Source organism: Grampus griseus, assembly GCF_964374135.1.
Source record: "Grampus griseus genome assembly, chromosome: 9".
Taxonomy (NCBI): domain Eukaryota; kingdom Metazoa; phylum Chordata; class Mammalia; order Artiodactyla; family Delphinidae; genus Grampus; species Grampus griseus.
Window position 1 is genome coordinate 6018986 of NC_139003.1, and position 20665 is coordinate 6039650.

At 56.1% G+C, this 20665-nt stretch overlaps 2 protein-coding genes across 3 annotated transcripts; one reads left to right on the forward strand and one right to left on the reverse strand.

Moving 5' to 3' along the window:
• The first annotated feature begins 392 nt into the window (after positions 1-392).
• On the forward strand, positions 393-9797 carry SMARCD3 (SWI/SNF related BAF chromatin remodeling complex subunit D3). Of its 2 annotated transcripts, none has more exons than XM_082661943.1 (13): positions 393-615; positions 3425-3636; positions 5361-5403; positions 6215-6337; positions 6444-6566; positions 6832-6927; positions 7089-7190; positions 7440-7601; positions 8492-8589; positions 8764-8899; positions 9202-9324; positions 9443-9544; positions 9660-9797. In XM_082661943.1, exons 1-13 carry the CDS (start codon positions 538-540, stop codon positions 9711-9713), a joined length of 1452 nt encoding a protein of 483 aa, XP_082518069.1. In that variant the 5' UTR covers positions 393-537; the 3' UTR covers positions 9714-9797. The 2 variants fall into 2 exon arrangements, with proteins under 2 accessions (XP_082518069.1, XP_082518068.1); XM_082661942.1 differs by lacking the exon at positions 393-615 and adding an exon at positions 1140-1262.
• Positions 9798-10103: 306 nt separating this feature from the next.
• On the reverse strand, positions 10104-15851 carry CHPF2 (chondroitin polymerizing factor 2). The gene is made up of 4 exons (XM_082661941.1): positions 14303-15851; positions 13289-13853; positions 12395-12577; positions 10104-11433 (listed from the first exon to the last, which is right to left on the reverse strand). Exons 1-4 carry the CDS (start codon positions 14581-14583, stop codon positions 10126-10128), a joined length of 2337 nt encoding a protein of 778 aa, XP_082518067.1. The 5' UTR covers positions 14584-15851; the 3' UTR covers positions 10104-10125.
• Between the last annotated feature and the right edge of the window lie 4814 nt (positions 15852-20665).

The following is a 20665-nucleotide window of genomic DNA, read 5'->3' on the forward strand; positions in this document are numbered from 1 at the left end:
CTGCCGGCGAATTCCCTAACCGAGAAACTATTTGCGGCGAGAGGCCGGGGGCCGGCGAGCCCCCCGCCACCTCCCCTCGCGTCCCCTCCCCGCGCCGCCTCCCCGCGGCCCTCGGGCGGCCTCGGGCTGCAGTGCCGCTGCCCAGCGCCCGGGAGCCGGGCTGGCCGGCGTGCCTCGCCGCTTATCTGCGCTGTTTGGCCAGCGAGGGTTGGAAAGGCAGGCTTTTCTGTCCCCGCCGAGTCAACAGGCAGACCCCGGGCCGCCGGACTATTTCTGTCTTATCAGTGCAGGAATGCTGCAGCCGCGGCGGCGGCGGCGGCGGCGGCGGCGGCGGCGGCGGGCGGGCGGCGGCGGCGTGGGCCGTGGGCCGTCAGGGCAGCCCTGAAGGGGCCCCCTCCCCACTCCGCTCGAGTAGAAGTGTGAGAGAGCCCAGCAGGACTCAGAGGGGAGAGTTGGAGGAAAAAAAAAAAAGGCAGAAAAGGGAAAGAAAGAGGAAGAGAGAGAGAGAGAGTGAGAGGAGCCGCTGAGCCCACCCCGATGGCCGCGGACGAAGTTGCCGGAGGGGCGCGCAAAGCCACGAAAAGCAAACTTTTTGAGTTTCTGGTCCATGGGGTGGTGAGTGGGGGAAAGTTAGCGGGGGAGGGAGAGCGAGCTGGCTCGGGCTGAATGGAGGGATGGTCGGGAGGGGCCGGGAGGGGGGCTCCCGCTCTCCCACCCCTCTAGCGGGAGCGCCACGGCCCGCGGCCCAGCCCCAGGACTGTGCCGGCGCCCTGGCACCCGAACACGTCGTCAGGCGGTTGGCCGGGGATGGGTGCCCGGGCGGGGAAGGGAGGCGTTTGCAGGGGTTCCTGTCAGGGGCTGGGGGTGGGACTTGGGGACTGTACCCCCCAAGTGGGGGCTCCCCTAGGTACCCGACGTGTTGTCTTCTGTTCTTTTCCTTGTGGGCCCAGGTGTTACCCCTGCCCTGGGGGTGGGGGTGGGGGACATGGCATCGCTGGGCTGGGCTGTCTGTTAATCCGTTGGGACAGTGTTTCTCTGTGTCTCAGGAGCAAGGAGCAGGTGACCCTGTAGGCACTGTGAGCCGGAAGCCCTAGGGCTGAACAACCTCTGCATCCCGGCAGGAAGACTCTGGGGCTTTGCTGACGGCCTCTGCCATGAAGGCCAGAGAGAGGCCCTCTCTAGGGACAGACCCCAAGTTAAGGGGTCTGAGGATCCCTCGGCAGACTCAGCCACCAGAAGCTGATGTCCCTAATGCCTCAAAGGTGTGAAGGAAGGGCTGGAGTCAGGGACGCGAGGCCTAGAGACCAAAGGGGCCAGGCAGCACCGTCCTGCCACAAGCAAGCTTGGAAGGTCCACCGGGAGCCTGAGGGAGCCCAGGGGACCTGAGAGGATGGGAATAGGTTGGAAGGGCTGTGGAATAGGAGAGGCAGGGGCTCCAGGACTTGGGATGGGTGCTGGTGCTGGAGCCCGATATAGAGGAGGCAGTCAGGTTTACAGTGGCCACATTTGGTTGTGACCCCAAGGAAGGCATGTTCTCAGCAAAAGAGGCCAGAGTCCTTAGAATTTTGGCCCTTCGTGTGGGTCGCCGATCCCTGGTGGCTGGCTAGCCCTCTGGGGGCTCTGGAAGTCTCCCTCTCAGGGCCTCTTCAGCAGATCAGTGAGTACCACTGGCCTTATTAAGTGGGAGAGCATCTGATGGGGAAAGGGGCTTCCCCGGGGCAGCTGTCCTCTCTGGGCTAACTTCCATGTCAGTCAGCCTAGTGACCAGTCCTAATGTTGCTGCCTGGGGAGTCCCTTTTAAAAGGCCCATCTAGGAGGGAGAGGGACTATACACGTGGATTTTTTATTTGGCCAACTTAGAGCTTCAGTTCTTGGGTGGCTGGGGGCCCCACTCCCAGTGGCCCATCTGTGCTGGTGGGGAATGGCCGGCGTGGGCTCCATTCTGGGCTGCCACCCTGGAGGTGTGAGTGACAGGGTCAGGTGGGGCAGGGGGGGCAGACACATGGACAGGCAGGTTTCACCGCAGAGGCGATGGGCAGAGACAGCTGGCTGGCTGGGGGTTAGGGTTAGACATAGCGCAGGCAGGAGGGACCGGAGGGAGAGTCGGCAGTTAGAAGGGCTTCACCAAGCTCAGGATTAGGGCTCTGCTCCCTGTTCCTGGGAGCAGCTGCACTCCTGGGGGTGAAGTGGGTGGTGCTCGAATGGTATCAGGGGCACAGGGTCTGCAACCATCACTCGCTAAATCTCCTTCCTGCTCTCCAGCCCCCATCCCACCCAGCCTCCACTTGACAGCCCCTCAGACCCTCCCCAACCCCTCTTCTGAAATCTGGACAAGTGAGGTTTTAAAAGTCTGTGGGCCACTTCACTCAATACATTTGATGTCATCTACATCCCAGCTGAGCACCGGGGTAGCGGCAAAGGAATACACCTGCCTCATCTCCCTCTCCGTGGCCCCCTGCGAACCCAGACTTCTGACCTCACTGGGGCAGGGTGGGGAGTAGAGGCGGTCTGGAGGATGGGACCATCTCTGGTGATTTGGGTGGACGGGCAGGGAGAGATGGATATAAGAGGAAATGCTGCTACTTTTGACCTACCCAAGCCCTCTGGACCTCCCATCTCCAGTTAAGCCTCCCCCCACCCCCCATCGGAGAATCCTGGTGAGGTCTGACCTCAGTCCCTCAGGTTGCCTCCAGCCTTCACCTTGAGAGCAAATTATGGGGATGGGCTACGTCAGCAAAGCCCCTGCCTGGGGAGGCTTGGAATCAGAGGAAGGGGGTGGGGATCAGGGCTGAGGCGTCAAAGGCAGGGGCCCAGAGAGAAGAGTGGGTTGAAATGGGAAGGGTGAGTTCAAGGCAGGACAGCCCAGGAAATGGACTGGGAAGCAGGGAATGGGAAGAGGGGCAGCAGAAGTCCGAGCAGGGAGCCCAGCCCCTAAACTAAACGAAGCAGCAGAGAGCAAAAAGCCCATCAGGAAACGGCCGCTCAGCGCTGCCTTCGCCGGGAGGAGCTGCATGACCTTGGCTAGGTTGCTTTTCTCCTTGAGCCGCGGTTGCCTCATCTGTCAAGTGGGGAGAGAAGGACCCGCTCCGACTGTCTTGCAGAGGAGCATGTGGATGTGAACATCCTTTAAAAAGGTTGAAAGGCGCCATTAATATTCATTTTCGCGGCACCTTCCGCAAATCCGAGGCTGGCAGTGCCCTGTGCAGTTGCCTGGCTTCAGTTAGCTTCCTGCAGCGAGACGCAAAGCCCCCCTCCGCCAAAGCTGCGCGGTTCCGGCGCCCCCGCCCACCCCTCGCTCGAGCCGTCGGCAGCAGGGTCACGGGCCGGGGGCTCGGGGTGGGAGAGACGCAGCTCACCGCGCCTGGAACAGGGGCCCTGGTCTGACCGGCGGACGCCTGTGTCTGCTTCACCCCCGCCTCCCCAGCGCCCCGGGATGCCGTCTGGAGCCCGGATGCCCCACCAGGGGGCGCCCATGGGCCCCCCGGGCTCCCCGTACATGGGCAGCCCCGCCGTGCGACCCGGCCTGGCCCCCGCGGGCATGGAGCCCGCCCGCAAGCGAGCAGCGCCCCCGCCCGGCCAGAGCCAGGCCCAGAGCCAGGGCCAGCCGGTGCCCACCGCCCCCGCGCGGAGCCGCAGGTAAGAGGGGCCCAGAGCAGAGGGGGCGGACGCAGGACCCGCAGGGACGGGGTGGGCGAGGACCGGGATTGGAAGCGGGAGGAGAGCGATCGGCAGGGAACAGGAGTCCTGGGTGGGATGCCCTCCCGGGAGGCGGGCTGAGGGGGCACTGGTCTGGTTCCTTTGTGTGCCCACCGTAGAGACAGGCTGCGGCCGTCGCGCCCTTCTCCTTGTCACCTGCTCTGTCCCTCTCTCCACCCCAGTCCCCAGGTTCTGGCTGACGCTTCAGTCTTTGGGGTGCGGGCGGGCTGGCACTGGGACTGAGGGCAGAGCTTTAGACTGTGTTTCTTAGTGTGGTTGTCCAGGGCGCCTTCCTTAGAACCCGCGGGCTTGCCTGTTCAAAAGCCCCACTCCAGATCTTCTTCATCTGAATCTCTGGCCAGGGGGGTGGAGCCTGGGGGTGTGCCCCGCGGGTGGCCAGTCGCTGCCCCATTGTGCTCTCAGGTGATTCTTTATCAATCAAATGTTGAAGAGTTGCCACGATCTGTCCTCTGGATCAGGTCTGCCCCCAAACCATCAAGGGCCAGCCTATTTACTTGTCTGAGCCAGCTGGTGGCACCCCAAAAGCCCCTGCGCGTGCCTGGCAAGAGAGATACCCCTCTGGGTTTCACTATTTAGCCAAACACACATGCTTCCCTTTGCACACCAGATGGAGTCTTATAAAAGGTGCAATATGGATTTTACCGCATTATTAAATATTTTTTACATAGCAAGGAAAATTCACCGTTTATAGGAATCCCATGATGAATTCTTTTGCAAAGTGAGTCATTCTTTTATACAGTAAAGAGTCCCTGATTTAGCTTGTATAAATGGAGAGTTTCACGTAGATAATTTCTTCAAAACAAATCAGACCTTTAATGAAAACTGCTTGCCTAGCCTTAGAACAGATTTTTGGACAGAGAGGGGGCAGTGGTTGAGAACACCACAAGGGGGCAGTATGCAGCCATCCTCTAGACTGGGTTCTAATTTCTACTTGCCAAGGATTTTCTGGGGTGCTTTTGGGAGTCAGAAGCAGCTAGTGGATCGAGTCCAAGTCCCAGCTGCTACCCCAGGTCCAGCCACAGCCACACCCCTCAGGAGAACGTCCTATCCACTCTCTCTGGATACCTATGGGTGTGTCCCTGGACCCTGCTGGCAGGTGGCCCAAGGGCATGAGCACCCCCTGCCCATCAGTGTCCCCTTCCAAGCCCAGGGTGGCAGGGGTGCAAGTCCTCACCAGCTTCACACCATCATTTCCTGCTCCAGGGATGGGCCAGGGGTGTCAGCTCCCCTCCCTTTGAGCTCAGGCCACCTTGGACCGTGCACCCCTGCTTAGCAGAGAAAGCGAGTCCTCAGAATCCATCCTCCCTCTCCTCTGTCCTCCCCTCTTCCCAGCTTTCCTCAAAGGCTTCTGCAGCTCCCCTACCCCCAGCCCCTTCTAAGTCTCATTTCGATGGCCCTGAGGATGTGGTGGAGCAGAAGGGGGCTCCCAGGCTGGAGAAAGCACGGGGTCACCTCTGCTCCCCCCTGAGAGGACAGAGCACCAGTGCCACACACCAGCATCATAGCCCCTTGGGCAGGCAGACAAGCGGGCTGTGGGAACCCCAGCCAGGCGAGCTGAGATGTCGGGATAATTTAGCAGGTGGCCTCGTTACTCCCAGATCTGTCGCCATGGTAACCTGGTTTTTTCTTTAAAAAATGTACAGTGCCAAGAGGAGGAAGATGGCTGACAAAATCCTCCCTCAAAGGGTGAGTGCCTTTCACAGCAGCCCCCAGCCCACCCCCCACCCTTTGCTGCTCCGCCCTCCTTCCCCCCTCCCCGCCACCCCGTGCCTCTCCCCCTCCCCCCTCAGGAGCTGCGCTTCAGCATCACAGTCACTTTCACTTTTTGTTCAAAAAGCTAATTAAGAAGTGAGGCTCCCCAGGCCAGAGGGAGGGGGTGGGGCGGAGGGAACAGGCGGAGCCATAGGGTTAGGATACTGGGTCTGGGGTGCAGTAGGTTGAATTCCAGCGGTATGAAGACATAAAGGCGTGGGACAAAGAGGAGAGGAGAGCTCGGGGATCACAGGCTGGCAGGGGGAGTGAAGGGCGCAGGCATCGTAAGAGGACCCAGGCCGAGCTAGCTAAGGAGTAGCATGGTTGAGCAGCCATGAGCCAGGGTAGAGGCAGGCAGCGACATCACCTGTCCCGGGGACGCCAGGGTCCGTCCTCTCCACTTTGCAGACACCCAAGGGAAACCCAGAGGCCGTGTGACAGGGGAGAGGACAAGACAAGGAGGTGAAGCCCTCGCGCTTGCTGGGCTCCCTGGGTGCTCTGGCCGCCCCTAGTGATGAGATGCACTGTGGGAGAAGCAGTTTTTATCCCCACACGTCAAGGCCCTTATTGCTGGATTCGGAGTCCTGGGGAGAGCTCTCGCTCCTGCTCTCAAAGTTCCACGCCCTGAACCTCCTGGCCAGCTCCCCGCCACGCCCTTTGTGTCCTGGGACCACATGACGCACACACATTCCACCTGCAAGGCTGGCTGAGCCCCTGGTTCCCGGCCTTGTTCCTCCTCTTCCAGATCCGGGAGCTGGTCCCAGAGTCCCAGGCTTACATGGACCTCCTGGCCTTTGAGAGGAAACTGGATCAAACCATCATGCGGAAGCGGGTGGACATCCAGGAGGCTCTGAAGAGGCCAATGAAGGTGCCTTGGCTTGGGGGCAGGAAGAGGGGGCTAAGTCCTATTCCCAGAATGGAGAAGCGGGCTCGCGCTGGGGCCTGGCTCTGTGCTACACTCTTTATTTCTACAGCAAAAGCGGAAGCTGCGTCTTTATATCTCCAACACTTTTAACCCTGCGAAGCCCGATGCTGAGGATTCTGATGGCAGCATTGCCTCCTGGGAGCTGCGGGTGGAGGGGAAGCTCCTGGATGACGTACGTCCTGGCCCAGGTCTCTCCAGGTGTCCTGGGGTGGGTATGGGGCTGAGCCCAGGACAGTACCAGAGTGCCAGCACTCAGGGCTAGGAAGTCGGTCCTGGCCGGGGTGGGGGGGGCGGGGGGGTCTAGAGAGACGTCTGGCTGGAGGCCTGCTTCTGACTGTGCCGCCCTGCCCAACCAGCCCACCCCCCACACCCCGCTCCCAACTCATTCTGCCCCGACGGTCCCTGTTCCGCCCCCACGGTCCGCTCCTCTCCCACAGCCCAGCAAGCAGAAGCGGAAGTTTTCTTCCTTCTTCAAGAGTTTGGTCATTGAGCTGGACAAAGACCTTTACGGCCCTGACAACCACCTAGTGGAGGTAAGACCCAGACCTCCTCTGCCCTTGAACCTGCCCCCCTTCCACACACCACAGTCCCGTCAGCTGCACAGGTTTGGATGAGGGAGCCCCCGCCACCAGGGCTCTAGCCCCACCAGCTCGGTTGGGCCTGTGAGGTGAGCCGGCTCTTATCCCCTGGACAGTGGCACCGGACGCCCACCACGCAGGAGACGGATGGGTTCCAGGTGAAGAGGCCGGGGGACCTGAGCGTGCGCTGCACGCTGCTCCTCATGCTGGACTACCAGGTGTGTGCCCCACCCCCCAGACACCACATGAGGCCCTCAGCCCCCCACGCCCTTTCTCCTAGATGGGGCGGGCCTCGGCCTCAAAGGTGCACATCCTGAGAGATCGCGTTCTCCTCCCTACCCCGCCCTCTCCAGAGCACGTTTCTGAGAAGCCCAGGCACCGCATCCGCGCTGAGTCCCAAGCCGCCTGGCCCTGAGCGCTTTCCACTCTCTCTCTTTTACCTCATTTTCATGGTCACCTTTTCCCAGCCTCCCCAGTTCAAACTGGATCCCCGCCTGGCCCGCCTGCTGGGGTTGCACACACAGAGCCGCTCAGCCATCGTCCAGGCCCTGTGGCAGTACGTGAAGACCAACAGGCTGCAGGACTCGCACGACAAGGAATACATCAACGGGGACAAGTATTTCCAGCAGGTACCCTCTCCCCTGAGCCCGGGGTCCCGGGGAGCAGGCAGAGTTACCGGTAGGGGAAGTGCCCCTACTAAGGTGACACCCCTGACTCCCTTCTCGACTCCGTCGGAAACGGTCTCGGAGCCAGAGACCAGGGTTCTAGTCCAGGTTCTGCCGTGGCACAGCTCTGTGCGGTGGCCCACCCATCGTAGCCACCCCAGGTGAGGAAGACCTGGAACCCCAGGAGGCCAACAGCTTTGGGGAACACATTCTTGTCACTTGGAATTAGGATCCCCGAGTTCTAGTCCTGGGTCTAGACTCTGGGTAGATTACTTAAGCTATTTTGAGCCTTGTTCCTTATCTTTACAACAGGGTGATAACGATACCTGTCCCATCTAGCCCACCGGGCAGTTAGGAGAATCAAATTGCTGTGGAAGTGATTTGACAAGAGTTCTACCAAACTAGACATTATTAATAATATTTTTAATAATAATTTTTAAATAAATACAACAGATAGACTTTAGTAAAAATAACAGTTGATATTTATTGAGTACTGAACCACGTGCCGAGCACTGTTCCAAGCACTTTATGTGTAACGGACTCATTTAATTCTAACAACCCCTTGAGATAGATACCATTGCCATCCCCTTTCCAGAGATGAAGAAACTGAGGAGGAGATGTTAAGTAAGTTGCTCAGGGTTGCACAGTGAGCGGTGGAAGCAGGACTTACACCCGGGCCGGCCGACCCAAGGCCTGTGCTCTCACCCACGCGCTGCACACCCCTCCCGGTCAGCGCTCCTCTGGTCGCAGCCCACCTGGCCCCAGCCCCGTGAGCACTGGCTTCTCGTGGCCTTTTCAGAATGGAAACTATGCTCTTTCAAGCACAGAAAAGCGATCTCTCTCTCCCACTTCAGATTTTTGATTGTCCCCGGCTGAAGTTTTCTGAGATTCCCCAGCGCCTCACAGCTCTGCTATTGCCCCCTGACCCAATTGTCATCAACCACGTCATCAGGTGAGGCCCCCCGGCTGCTCCTCAGAACAGGGAATCTCTGTGGTGGTCCTGCCCTCCCTGCCCCTCCTTCTGCCTCCCCACCCCCCACACCGCCCCTCCCCTCTGCTTCGGGCCCCAGCGCCCTTGGCCTCTGGGGGGGCGGCATGGACGCCAAGGGTTGGACTCCCCTGGCAGCGTGGACCCATCAGACCAGAAGAAGACGGCGTGCTATGACATTGATGTGGAGGTAGAGGAGCCACTGAAGGGACAGATGAGCAGCTTCCTCCTGTCCACGGCCAACCAGCAGGAGATCAGCGCCCTGGACAGTAAGGTGGGGCCAGAGCCCAGAGCTGGAGTGGGACGTTAACCCAAAAGTGACAGAAGTACAGACAAAACAGACAAGAACGTGGGCCTATGGAGAGAGGAAGGGGAGGTGGCCCTTCCCTCGCTACTTGGAGCTCCGCCCATCCCCCTTTCCCTGGGACTGCCTGGGCATCAGGGACCTGAGGGATTGCCCTTCCAAGGCACAACAGCAAACCCCTTCCCCACCCCCGTACCGCCCCCCCCCCCGCCCGTTTCCCTTCCTCTCACATCAGCACGGCCAGGTGAAAGCCTCTGTCTTTCTACCTGTAGATCCATGAGACGATTGAGTCCATAAACCAGCTCAAGATCCAGAGGGACTTCATGCTAAGCTTCTCCAGAGACCCCAAAGGCTACATCCAAGACCTCCTCCGCTCCCAGAGCCGGGACCTCAAGGTGAAGGGGACTCAGGGAGCACTGGATGGAAGACAAGCACATCGGGAAGACAGTAAACATTGTTCACAGGGGCTGGAGGGGGTCCGGGCTCGGGGCTGACCCCACTGCTCCCTCCCAGGTGATGACAGATGTGGCAGGCAACCCTGAGGAGGAGCGCCGGGCTGAGTTCTACCACCAGCCCTGGTCCCAGGAAGCCGTCAGCCGCTACTTCTACTGCAAGGTGTGAAGGGCCCCCGCAGGCCTCCGCCACCGCTTCCGGATGCTCCTCCAGGGCAGGTGGGGTCCTGTCACTCACCAGCAGCAGGTAACCTGCCCCTGCTCTCACTCCGCTACAGATCCAGCAGCGCAGGCAGGAGCTGGAGCAGTCCCTGGTTGTGCGCAACACCTAGGAGCCCTGTGCGAGCACCAAACACCGCTGGGGGCCTCAGGCCCTGCCCTGTGCCCTAGGGCTCTGCCATCACTCGACAGACGCCTCGCCTCACCTCTCTCCGCCTCTCGGGTGAGGCAGGGACTGGATTAAAGGTGTTCACCTGATAACAGCCGTGTGGTCATTGGTAGCTGGGGAGGGAGGAGGCAGGGGAGGGCAGTGGGTCCCTCTGGGAAACTCCCCACCCCCTCCCTCAGAGTCTTCTTACTCCATTTTCCCTAGACCTAAAAACAGTTCGGCAGAAGACACTTTTAATGACATTTTCTTATTCGGAAATACAGCAACAAGCCCTCCATCTGTCCATCCGTGTTGCCCCGCCTTGCCGGGGCCAAGACCGAAGGGCCCTAAGTGGGGGCGCGGGGCCCCGGGCCGCGCTACGTGCTATTGGCCTGCTCCTGTTCGAACAGAGCCACGGCGAGCTGCGCGCGGGCCCCCAGCCCCTCCAGGGTACTCAGGCGGCAGCGGTGGTAGAGCTCCTCGCTGAGCCGAGGGCTGCAGTCACGCACGGAGAACTTCTGCACCAGCCCTGGCTCCACGGCCCGGAAAAGGTGGAGCCCTGAGAACCGGAGGAAAACATCCATCACCTCCAGCCCCTCCAGGGCTTCCTCCTCTTCCTGGCCCGCCAGCTCACCAGCCAGCCGGGCTCGGGCCGCCAGGTAGTCAGCGTTGTAGAAGCAGCCCTCTGCAGAAGCCTGTCGGTCAAACCTGCCCCCAACGGGAGCCCCCCGGGCAGGCTCAGCACCAGGAGGGGACGGGGGGTCGGGGCCGGCCCCCGGGGGCCCTTGGGGAGATCTCTGTGGTGCCAGGGCGGGGCTGAACTCCTGGAAGTGGACCGGGAAGAAGGCCTGCCAGCCGGAGATGGCGTTCATGCGGCAGCGGTTGAGGACCTCGGGCCCGGGCCTGGTCCACACGGTGGCGAGGAAGAAGAGCGTGTCCACGGGGTGCTTCTTAGAGACCACGTCCAGGAGCCGCACCTGGGAAGGGGCCTCCGCGCGCACAGCGAGCCAGGCCAGCCTCGTCCCAGGGTACCGTCGTTCCAACTCAGCCGCCGCAGCCTTCACCCCAAGAAACGGGTCCGGGGCCCCTCGGCCCCCTTCCCGCGGCCCATAGACCAGCAACAGGGTGAGTAGGGCATGCTCTCGCGGCTCCAGGACACCGGCTGCAAAGGCCTCCAGGAACGCAGGGGCCGCGGCGGCTTCGGCCACCAGCAGCGGCAGCACCAGCTGCACGCGGGTGGCCTCGGTGACGTAGGGCATGGGGAGGATCTCCACCCGGCTCAGGGGCCGCAGCAGGCTGACCCTGCGGGCCAGGGCCCGCCGGTGCCCGCGCTGCGTCACGGCTTCCAGCAGCAGGTCCAGGGTGTACTCCATGCCCCGCGCTGGGTCAAAGCGCCGGTAGCCGTTGAGAAGCCGCTGCTTCTGGAAGCGCAGGCGGGGCTGATAGCGCCGATTCAGCTGCTCCAAAGCAGTCTCCACGGCGTCCCCCACATCTGCCCTGCTAGCCCCTTGCAGTGGGCACTTGGGGGCCCCGTCTGCACAGGAGAAGGTGTGCTGCTCTGTGAAGTAGTCCCAGCCCAGCACCTCAAAACGCGAGTGCGGTGTAAAAGGGGCCGGGAGCCCAATGGGCCAGCTCAGGCCTGCCTCCCCCTCAGGGGTCAGCACGGTCAGGTTCCGGATCTGAGCCTGGGTGGGAGGGACGCCCGGTTAGTGCCCCGCTAGGCAGTCAGGACCCTACCCCGCTCCGGCGTCCCGGGGCCTGAGGTCTGCCCTGGCCCCGGTAGCACTCAGTGAGGCTCATCGCTTAATTCCCTGTCCTCTACATTCTTTAATCGGGAAGGTGCAGAAGGCATTCGAGTCACAGCCGCCTTTCACGACTGCTGTGAGGAGGCGGCGGTGGGAAACGTGCTTTCCTGGAGGTTAAAGCTCCCTGAAATCTAAAGCCGGGCATCTTCCTCTTCCATACTCAACGCACTCGCGCTCTCTTCACCAAGAGCCCTTAGTTTTCCCCTGTACCCCACCTCAGACAACCCCCGCGGTCGAGCAGAGAGTTTCTCTACCTTCGGCCCTTGGACCGTCTAGGGGCGGTGCTGGAGGTTCAGGGACTTCTAGGTTTTTGCCTCCTTGCTGGAGAGGAATTAAAACTATTCTGTCAGGACTTCCCTGGTGGTTAAGACTCCGAGCTTCCACTGCAGGGGGCACGGGTTTGGTCCCTGCTCGGGGAACTAGGATCCTGCGAGCTGCGCAGGGGGGCCAAAAAATTCAAAAATTAAAAAAACACTATTCTTAGACTCCAATAAAGATGTTAAAAACAAACATTAATTCACTTAACTTATATAAAACTCAAAAAACAAAAACCCCAAACCACCCCCCGCTAAAAAAAAAAACACAAACCACTCTTCTATCTAAGCACTCTACCAAGCCCGATCCTCAGAGCTCACCTGCAAACCCTTTTAAGTGCATCCAGGTCATGCCAGGAGCTTTGATTATATGACTGACCTGGACCGCCCAGGGCCCCTTCTCCCTGAGTTGTTTTAAATCGGGGTATGGTCGGCCTCCTTCTACCTCGCCCAGCCTCCCCTCCCACGCATCATGAGCCTGGACGCCTGAAGCTCCCTGTGACCTCCAACCCTGGTCCCAGGCTCACCTGCAGCTGTTCTATTTCACTGTACGCTCGTTCCAGCTCCAGAGCACTGAAGCGCTTGTGGAGCCGGTACATGAGGGTTCCCTCGGAGACAGGGTGCACCGCAAAAGCACTCAGGAAAGCCGAGCTCCCCTCCTTCTCCGGGTCCCTATTTTTGGCCAGTTCAAATGAGCGATACTGCTGCCCCTAGAGGACCAATGAGACCAATCAGTGGCACACAGGGAGGGCTGCCCGGCCTGACCACCCTCGACCACGCTCAGCATTCACACCTATTACCGCCACTGCCGCAGAAGCGCAGAAGGCACAGCTCATTCTGGTGTCCCCTCAACCTCAGCCTTACTCTCACCAACGGATTTTGGAAAAGAGAGTGCTAGCTAGGCAACTAAGGATGCCCTAGCCCCCGCCCCGCCCCAGCAAAGAACCCCACTGTTCCTCAGAAGAATGGAAGCCGAAAGCCAGCAAATACTCCCAATACTCTGGTCTGGGAGGAGGGGCCCCTCTGGCATTGTCCCCTCTTCACCAACCAAAAGGGAGGTTCCCGGGCTACCTTACCCCTCCAGGAGAGTGGCCATCTCTAGGACACTCCCAGATCATTGGTGACTGTGCAAGTGTCGGGGAAGGGGCGGAAGGCAAGGGGCCAGGTGGGAGGAATGGTAAGGGGCACCTTTCTGGCTTGCTCGGAGGGTCCCTGACAAGATGCCACTTTTGACGGCCCTAGGGATCTAAGACTGTCAGAGGTGAGCAAGGGAGAGCTAGAGGGGTGATCGGGGTTGGAAAAGGCACAACGACAGCCCCGAGGTGCCGCTGGGAAAGCGCCAGCGGCACCCAGCCTCGAGGCCAATCGCTCGGTCGCTACTAACTTGTCGGGGGCCGGGATTAACTCGAAAGGGCTGTCACCTGGTGCTGTGAGACACAGCCGATGCCCAGAGAGTCAATGAGGCAGCGGCCAAGCCACTCATCAGGACGGGCACTGAGGATGTCTCCTCGGCAGCCATCCAGATGTGGCCACAATCGAAGCAGGAGGCTCCGTGACAACAGGTAGCCGAAGCCCCCGTGGCAGTATCGGGCCTGCTCGCCTGCGCCAATGAACTCCTCCGTCCGGCCCAGGTACAGGTCTTGGTTGATACTGAGGTGGCCAGCCAGGGCTGCCAGGCGGGGGGCCTGCACATACGTGTCATCCTGCATGACGAAGAACCAGTCGTAGTCGGCCCCAAAGTGTGTGTGAAGATGGCGCAGGGTCTCGGACATGAGCCAGGCTGGCCGTTCGTCCCCGTGAGATACCACCTGCATCCCTGCCGGAGTCCGGGCCCCTCGCTGCCCAGTGAAGTAGAGTAACCGAGGGAAGTGGTGAGCCACCGTGCGGTTCACAGCCACAGCCAGAGTGGACAGTGTGGCCCGGGAGGTCAGGACAGCCACCAGCAACCGCTCGCGAGAGCCCAGCTCTGTCTGGATGTACCGAGTCCTGTAGGGAGACCAGCATGCCAAGGGTCAACTCCCTAGTCTTTAGGAACACTCAGTGTGTCCAGCATATACATCCCCCTAGGAATTAGTGAGTTGGAGTTGAGAAAAGAGGAGGGACAGACCTCCTCATCCATATTAATGAGCTACTGGAGTGAGCACCCACTGAGTAGCCGACACTGGGACTGATCTGGGGAGAGGTCAACCAAGGCTGGATGGGATGGGCTAGATGCAATTCCTGCCCTGTTGAAGAACATCAACCACTAATTTAACACCAGGGGGTGAGGCTTTCTCAGACCTGAGAAGGAGGGAGAAACTGGACCAAACCCTGATGGATAACAAGGCAAAGAATTGCTTCAAGGAGCCTACAACGATTACCAGTGAAGGCAGAGGCAAGGGCTTGGAGCAGCCCTAAACCGGGGTCTGGGAACTACGCAAACACGTAACTCTCACCTGAGCACCTTCTTGTAGGGCTTGTTGGGATCCCTGTAGTAGGGGACAATCCGGGGTTTGAAGTCTTCATCACTTTGGTCAAGCTGAGCTCCTGAGTCTAGATTCTGTGGCCCTCCTGGTTCCCCCACAGCCACTACACAGGGATCTTCTCCCTCACCCTGGATCCAGGAAACCCGCAAGAGGCTCAGGCTGCACCCCAGAGACAGCCCTAGGATGAGGGGCAGTGCTGGTTGCAGCAGAGCCAACACTGAGCTCAGTCGCATGGCGGTGGGCCCTGCCATGTGCGTGCCCCAGAGGGCACGGCCTCAAGGATCGATCAGTGGGTAAATGGGCACCTGGCCGGGAGCAGGTCTGCCGTTTTAACAAGGGAACCTGGGGTCAATGAGGTCAACAAGAGAACAAGGCGTGTTTGCTTCCAGGCCCAGTATCCCCGGGAAATGTCTGCCTGGCCTTCCGTTGTCAAGGTGCTGGATCTAACCCTCAATCCAAATAGTAAACATTCGAATCAATTTCACCCACTAATGGTGAGGCTTCCAGTAAAAGCGAGAGGAAATAAAACTCAATCCTGTCAAACCTAACCCCAAAAGGACTACATACATCTGAAGACTGGATCTAAGCCAAGAGATGGCAGCAACCGATAAAGATGGGCTTGGGGAAACGCACATGCTCCATCAACACAACAGCCCCGGGCTGGAGGAACCTAACTCCGCAGGCCTTTCCCAAGAAGCGCCCGGCGGGGGCACGTCTCACTCAGTTTACTGCAGGGGCTGCCGACTGGCTGCTGAAGGCCAGCGCCGGGATGGGGTCGGGGCCTTTCCACTCTATTCCCGAGTGTTAAGCAGACATCCGGCTAGGGTACCCACCCCTCCCGGCGGTCAGGAGCGGTCAGGAGCCACTGGCACCGCGCACAGAAGTTCTGCCCACCTAATGAGGTGGACGGAGGATATGGTGACTCAGCACGAAGAGCCTCTCAGAGGAGCACGATGGCTGATGGAGCCACCGTGCAGCGCGTCCTTCTCTGAATCCCCGCTGCTGAGAGGCTGATGCTGCCTGACAGTAACCCCGGCCGCGTAAGAGCGATTCGGTGTTTGGTTTTCCCAGAGCCCCGGGTACCCAAACCGAACCAAACCAAACCGAGAAGAGAAGCCGCTAGCGACAACGCAGGGATCCTGAGAAGGCACACGGAGGCTCGGCTGGCTTCCGGTGCGCCCGTTGTCAGGCCCGGCGCCCCTGTCTACCTCTCAGCAATCTCTAGTCCTAGAAAGAAGGCCCAAAGCGAGCGTTAGCCGCTAGTCTCACAACAGAAATACAACCGGCTGCGTCACGGGGCTGCAGAGGAGGGGCAGGGAGACTCGGTTCGTTCTGGCGACGGGAATGGAGATCGCGGCGGGGAGAGGAGGGCAAAGACTCCGTTCTCAGGCCCGTCAGCGGGGGCAAAAGCCCTGCCTGCGCCACTGGGCGAAGGACAACGAGGGACACCGCGAGGCCCACAGGGGGAGTCCCCTGCAGCCGGGCCAGGGGCGGCGGCGTGCTGATAACGAGCGGCCGGGGTATGGCGGCCGCGGCCAGCCGGGTCCCGGGGAGTCGGGGTGGGGGCGTGGGGCTGGGACGTGCTCCTGTCCTCCGGAGCGGTGCCCCCGACGCCCCTTGCAGGGGTAGGGCGGGGAAGGGGGAACAGACCCCAGGGCCCGAGGCGCCGGCTCCACCGCTGCAGCCGCTGCCACCTCACAGCCTGGCCCGTTCCTTCCTCTTCCGCTCGCTGTCAGTGCCCGTCTCTATGGTGACCGCATCCGGCCGCTCGCTCCGCCGCCGCCCTCTCTGTGGTCGTCCCGCCCCCTCTCTGCGCCGCGTACCCGCTGTGGGGTGACGTGGTCGTTCCGCCAGCCCCCCGCCCCCCAGCAACAGGCGTGCGCTCCGCAGACGCTAATGCGAGTGAACCCAGCACGGACCCAAAGGTGACGCAAGCTTCAACCTCAACTCCCTTCTGCCCTAGAAAAAATGACTCTCCCTCAGTGAGCGCGCTTCTGCCTCCTTGGACGACTGTTCCCAATGGGCTTCCCGAACCCCATCACCCACTCAGTTATTTCAGAAATGTTAGTTTGCCTACTAAGTTCCAGATCATCGTAAAGGAGTGGTAGACGAGGTGGGCATGGTCCCTGCCCTCAGGTAGCTGAGAGTTGCGGGAGACAGGCATTAAAGACACATTGACAAAAAAAAGTATAAATTTAGGTGGAAGTCACAAACTGTCATAAGAACCATTGCAGAAAAGTAGACTCCAGTGGAGAAACAGGACAGGAAGAATTAGACTGAGAATTTGGGAATCCTGAGATCCAAAGGTTCAGTAAATTACCCAGACAAAAAGTGAAGAGGAGTTTTCCAGGCAAAGAGAACACAGAAGGCCCTGAACAAGGAAGAGATTGGCCCAGAGAACTGGGAAGGCCAAAGCGCTAAAGCCTGGTGAGTGAGGGGAAAACAGGTCAAGGGAGGCTGGAAGGCAGGCGGGGCCTTCAAACAAGTATGGTGCGTTCCCACCCAGGACGGCACATCCCTAGGGAGCAATCTGGAAGTGCAATTTTGTTGTCAGATGGTTGAGGGGGAGGAGCAAGCATGCTAGATGTCTTATACATTGCAAGGTCGTATCACACTAGAAAGAATTATCTGTCCTACATAGCTTTCTTTGTTTTTTGTTTTTGTTTTTTTTTCCAGCCGCGCCGTGGGGCATGCAGGGTCTTAGTTCCCCAACCAGGGATTCAACCTGCGCCCCCTGCAGTGGAAGCCCAGAGTCTCAACCTCTGGACCCTCCAGGGAAGTCCCTGTCCTACGTAGCTTTCAAATATGTCCTACTGAACAATCCTGTTAGTGAAAGAAAAAAAAAAAAGCTTCCAATCATCTAATCCTTGAGCCTGTGTTTTATATATAAAAATTAAGTAATTTTGCAGGGTTGTAATATGTGCTGAATTTTCAAGGAATGGAACTGTCATGAAAATGGAAGGAACATTGTACTTTCATTTTGTCCAGGAATGTACTTGTTAACATTTTGGAGAACTGTAGCATGCACAGCAATGTCATTCATAGTGTTGTGTCTGCATTTGTACTGTCACATTCAAGCTGGTACTACATTAGGTACAAGCATCCGGCTTGTACCTAGCATACTGAAATAACATAGCATACTGAAATAACATTATTCTTTTATTATAAAGGATTTCCTTTTCTTCTTGCTGTTGTCATTGCACTGTAATTTTTTGAAATTTATGTGTGTAGTTATGTGACATACGAGCTTTATTTCAAAACAGGAAGGGGGGTGTTCCTTGAAAAGTTTGTTATTAAAAGGGAACATTGGGGTTGGTAGAGTCAAGAACCCATATAGGAGGCACATGAGATGGAATGCACCAGCCCCTTTACCCTTTACTGTGTTTTGGTCTTATCCTCAGATAGACAGCAATTTGATCTCCCCTCAGCAACTGGCACATAATAGGTGGTATATGAATGGCTTGTTAGAAGACTCTGGGAAGCATAGTAGAAACACTCGTCTAGAGGTTGAAAGATACAGGTTCCAGACCAGCATTGTCCAATGGAAATACAATGTGAGGGACTTCCCTGGTGGTCCAGTGGCTAAGACTCCAAGCTCCCAATGCAGGGGGCCCGGGTTTGATCCCCGATTAGGGAACTAGATCCCGCGTGCCACAGCTAAGACCTGATGCAGCCAAATAAATAAATAAAAATATTAAAAAAAGAAAGAAATATAACATGGGCCGCATATGTAAATTTTAAATATTCTGGTGGCCACAATTTAAAGTATTTATTTAATTGAAGTATATGAAGTTGATTTACAATGTTGTGTTAGTTTCAGGCGTACAGCAAAGTGATTCATTTAGATATAGATATATTCTTTTTCAGATTCTTTCCCATTATAGGTCATTACAAGATAATGAATATAGTTCCCTGTGCTCTACAGTAGGTCCTTGTTGTTTATCTATTTTACATACAGTGGTGTGTATCCCAAATTCCTAATTTATCCCTCCCACCCTTTTCCCCTTTGGTAACCATAAATTTGTTTTCTATGTTTGTGAGCCTGTTTCTGTTTTGTAAATAAATTCATTTGTATCATTTTGTTATTCCACATATAATTGATATCATATGATATTTGTCTTTCTCTGTTTGACTTCATTTAGTATAATAATCTCTAGGTGTATCCATGTTGCTGCAAATGGCAATATTTTTTTAAAATTTATTTTATTGAAGTATAGTTGATTTACAGTGTTGTGTTAATTTCTGCTGTACAGAAAAGTGATTCAGTTTTATATATATATATATATGTGTATATACATTCTTTTCATAGTCCTTTTCATTAGGGTTTATCACAGGAGATTGAATATAGTTCCCTGTGCTATACAGTAGGACCTTGTTGTTTTTTCAGTCTATATATATGGGTTTGCATCTGCTAATCCTAAACTCCCAAACCATGCCTCCTCCACCCACCCTCCCCCTTGGCAACCACAAGTCTGTTTTCTATGTCTGTGAATCTGTTTCTGTTTTATAGCTAAGTTCATTTGTGTCATATTTTAGGTTCCACATATAAGTGATATCATATGGTATTTGTCTTTCTGACTTACTTCTCTTAGTGTGATAATCTCTAGGTCCATCCATGTTGCTACAAATGGCATTATTTCATTCTTTTTTATGGCTGAGTAGTATTCCATTGTATATATGTACCCCATTTTTTTATCCTGCAAATGGCAATATTTCATTTTTTATGGCTGAGTAATATTCATATATATATATATGTGTATATATATATATATATATATATATATATATATATATACCCCACATCTTTTTTATCCATTCATCTGTTGATGGACACTTAGGTTGCTTCCATGTCTTGGCTATTGTAAATAGTGCTGCTATGAACATTGGGGTGCATGTATCTTTTCAAATTAGAGTTGTCATCTTTTCTGGATATGTACCCAGGATTGGGATTGCTGGATCATATGGTAGTTCTATTTTTAGTTTTTTAAGGAACCTCCATACTGTTTTCCATAGTGGCTGCACCAATTTACATTCCTACCAGCATGTAGGAGGGTTCCCTTTTCTCCACACCTCTCCAGCATTTCTTATTTGTGGATTTTTTGATGGTGGCCATTCTGACCGGTGTGAAGTGATACCTCATCGTAGTTTTGACTTGCATTTCTCTAATAATTAGCGATGTTGAGCATCTTTTCATGTGGCCACACTTTTTTAAAAAGCAAAATGAAACAGGCGAAATTAATTTTAATAATATATTTTATAGGATTAAATATATCCCAAATGTTAACACTTCAACGTGTAATCAATATAAAAAATTGAGATATTTCTCATTCTTTTTCTTTTCCACGTGCGATCTTTGAAATCCAATGCCTATTTCACACAGCGCATCTCAGTTCAGACTAGCCACATTTCAAGTGTTCTGTAGCCGCATCTAGCTAGAGGCTACCACACTGAACAGCAAAGTTCTAGACCTTTCTCAGTTACTAAGTTTCTAGGTAATTCTGGATGAGACATTTCCTCCCTTGGGTCTCAGTTTCTTCATATTTTAAATGAAGAGTCTGGACTCTTCATTTCCTGCTTCCAGCACTGATCTTCTGTAATTGTTCATATTTAGCCAGTCCTTTTCTCCTCCCTCTCTCCCTCTTATTTCCCCGTTTCTTCTCCCTTCATGCCCAGGTCTGTTCCCTGCAAAAGAACTAAACCCTGGATGAGAATGGCAGAACTTCTTACTTTTCTAGGCCACTCTTGATGTGCTGAAGGAGACTTTGCCCAGCAACAGTCAATTCATGGGAAATCATGGATGTGATAGGTGGAGTCAGAGAAGGAACTGGTTAGCCCTTGCCATCCCAAGTCACTTTACAGAGCTGGAGTCCCAGAATTGGAAGATTTGAGCTTCAAGCCTGGCCATGTTTCCTCTCAGCAGTGCTGTTTTATTAACAGCGCCGTGCCTGTATTTCCAATCTGTAAAATGCTATTAATACCCACCTTAGCGTCTGTTGGGGGGATTAAATGTGATGGCATAAATGAAAGAGTATAATTAATTTTAGGTCTCTGTAACCTGAAACCTGCCTGTGACCACGCATTTTAACGAGGCTGGAAGAGGCAGGCATGTTGTAGACCTCCCAGGAGGCTAGATGCTTGGATAAGCAATTTTATGTGATCCACAATCATATATAACTTCCTTGTTTCGAAGGGCTTTGCAGGCAGTTGACTATTGTCTGTATATCTCTTTACCTAAAACAATGCTTTTGCCCCTATGGCACTTATCACCTGAATGTCATGATCTGTGTCCTTTTAAAATTTTCCATCTCGTCGGCTGAAAAAAAATGCACAACA

What these genes read in the sequence shown, in the direction of transcription:
- SMARCD3 (XM_082661942.1), top strand. Translation starts at nt 1,155, where the DNA reads ATGAAGGCCAGAGAGAGGCCCTCTCTAGGGACAGACCCCAAGTTAAGG. An exon ending in CTCTGAAGAGGCCAATGAAG is followed by an intron (nt 6,338 to 6,443) that starts GTGCCTTGGCTT and finishes TTATTTCTACAG; the next exon opens with CAAAAGCGGAAGCTGCGTCT. An exon ending in TCCTCATGCTGGACTACCAG is followed by an intron (nt 7,191 to 7,439) that starts GTGTGTGCCCCA and finishes ACCTTTTCCCAG; the next exon opens with CCTCCCCAGTTCAAACTGGA.
- CHPF2 (XM_082661941.1), bottom strand. Translation starts at nt 14,583, where the DNA reads ATGGCAGGGCCCACCGCCATGCGACTGAGCTCAGTGTTGGCTCTGCTG. An exon ending in GCTGTGTCTCACAGCACCAG is followed by an intron (nt 12,578 to 13,288) that starts GTGACAGCCCTT and finishes TTGGTCCTCTAG; the next exon opens with GGGCAGCAGTATCGCTCATT. An exon ending in GTGAAATAGAACAGCTGCAG is followed by an intron (nt 11,434 to 12,394) that starts GTGAGCCTGGGA and finishes CCTCCCACCCAG; the next exon opens with GCTCAGATCCGGAACCTGAC.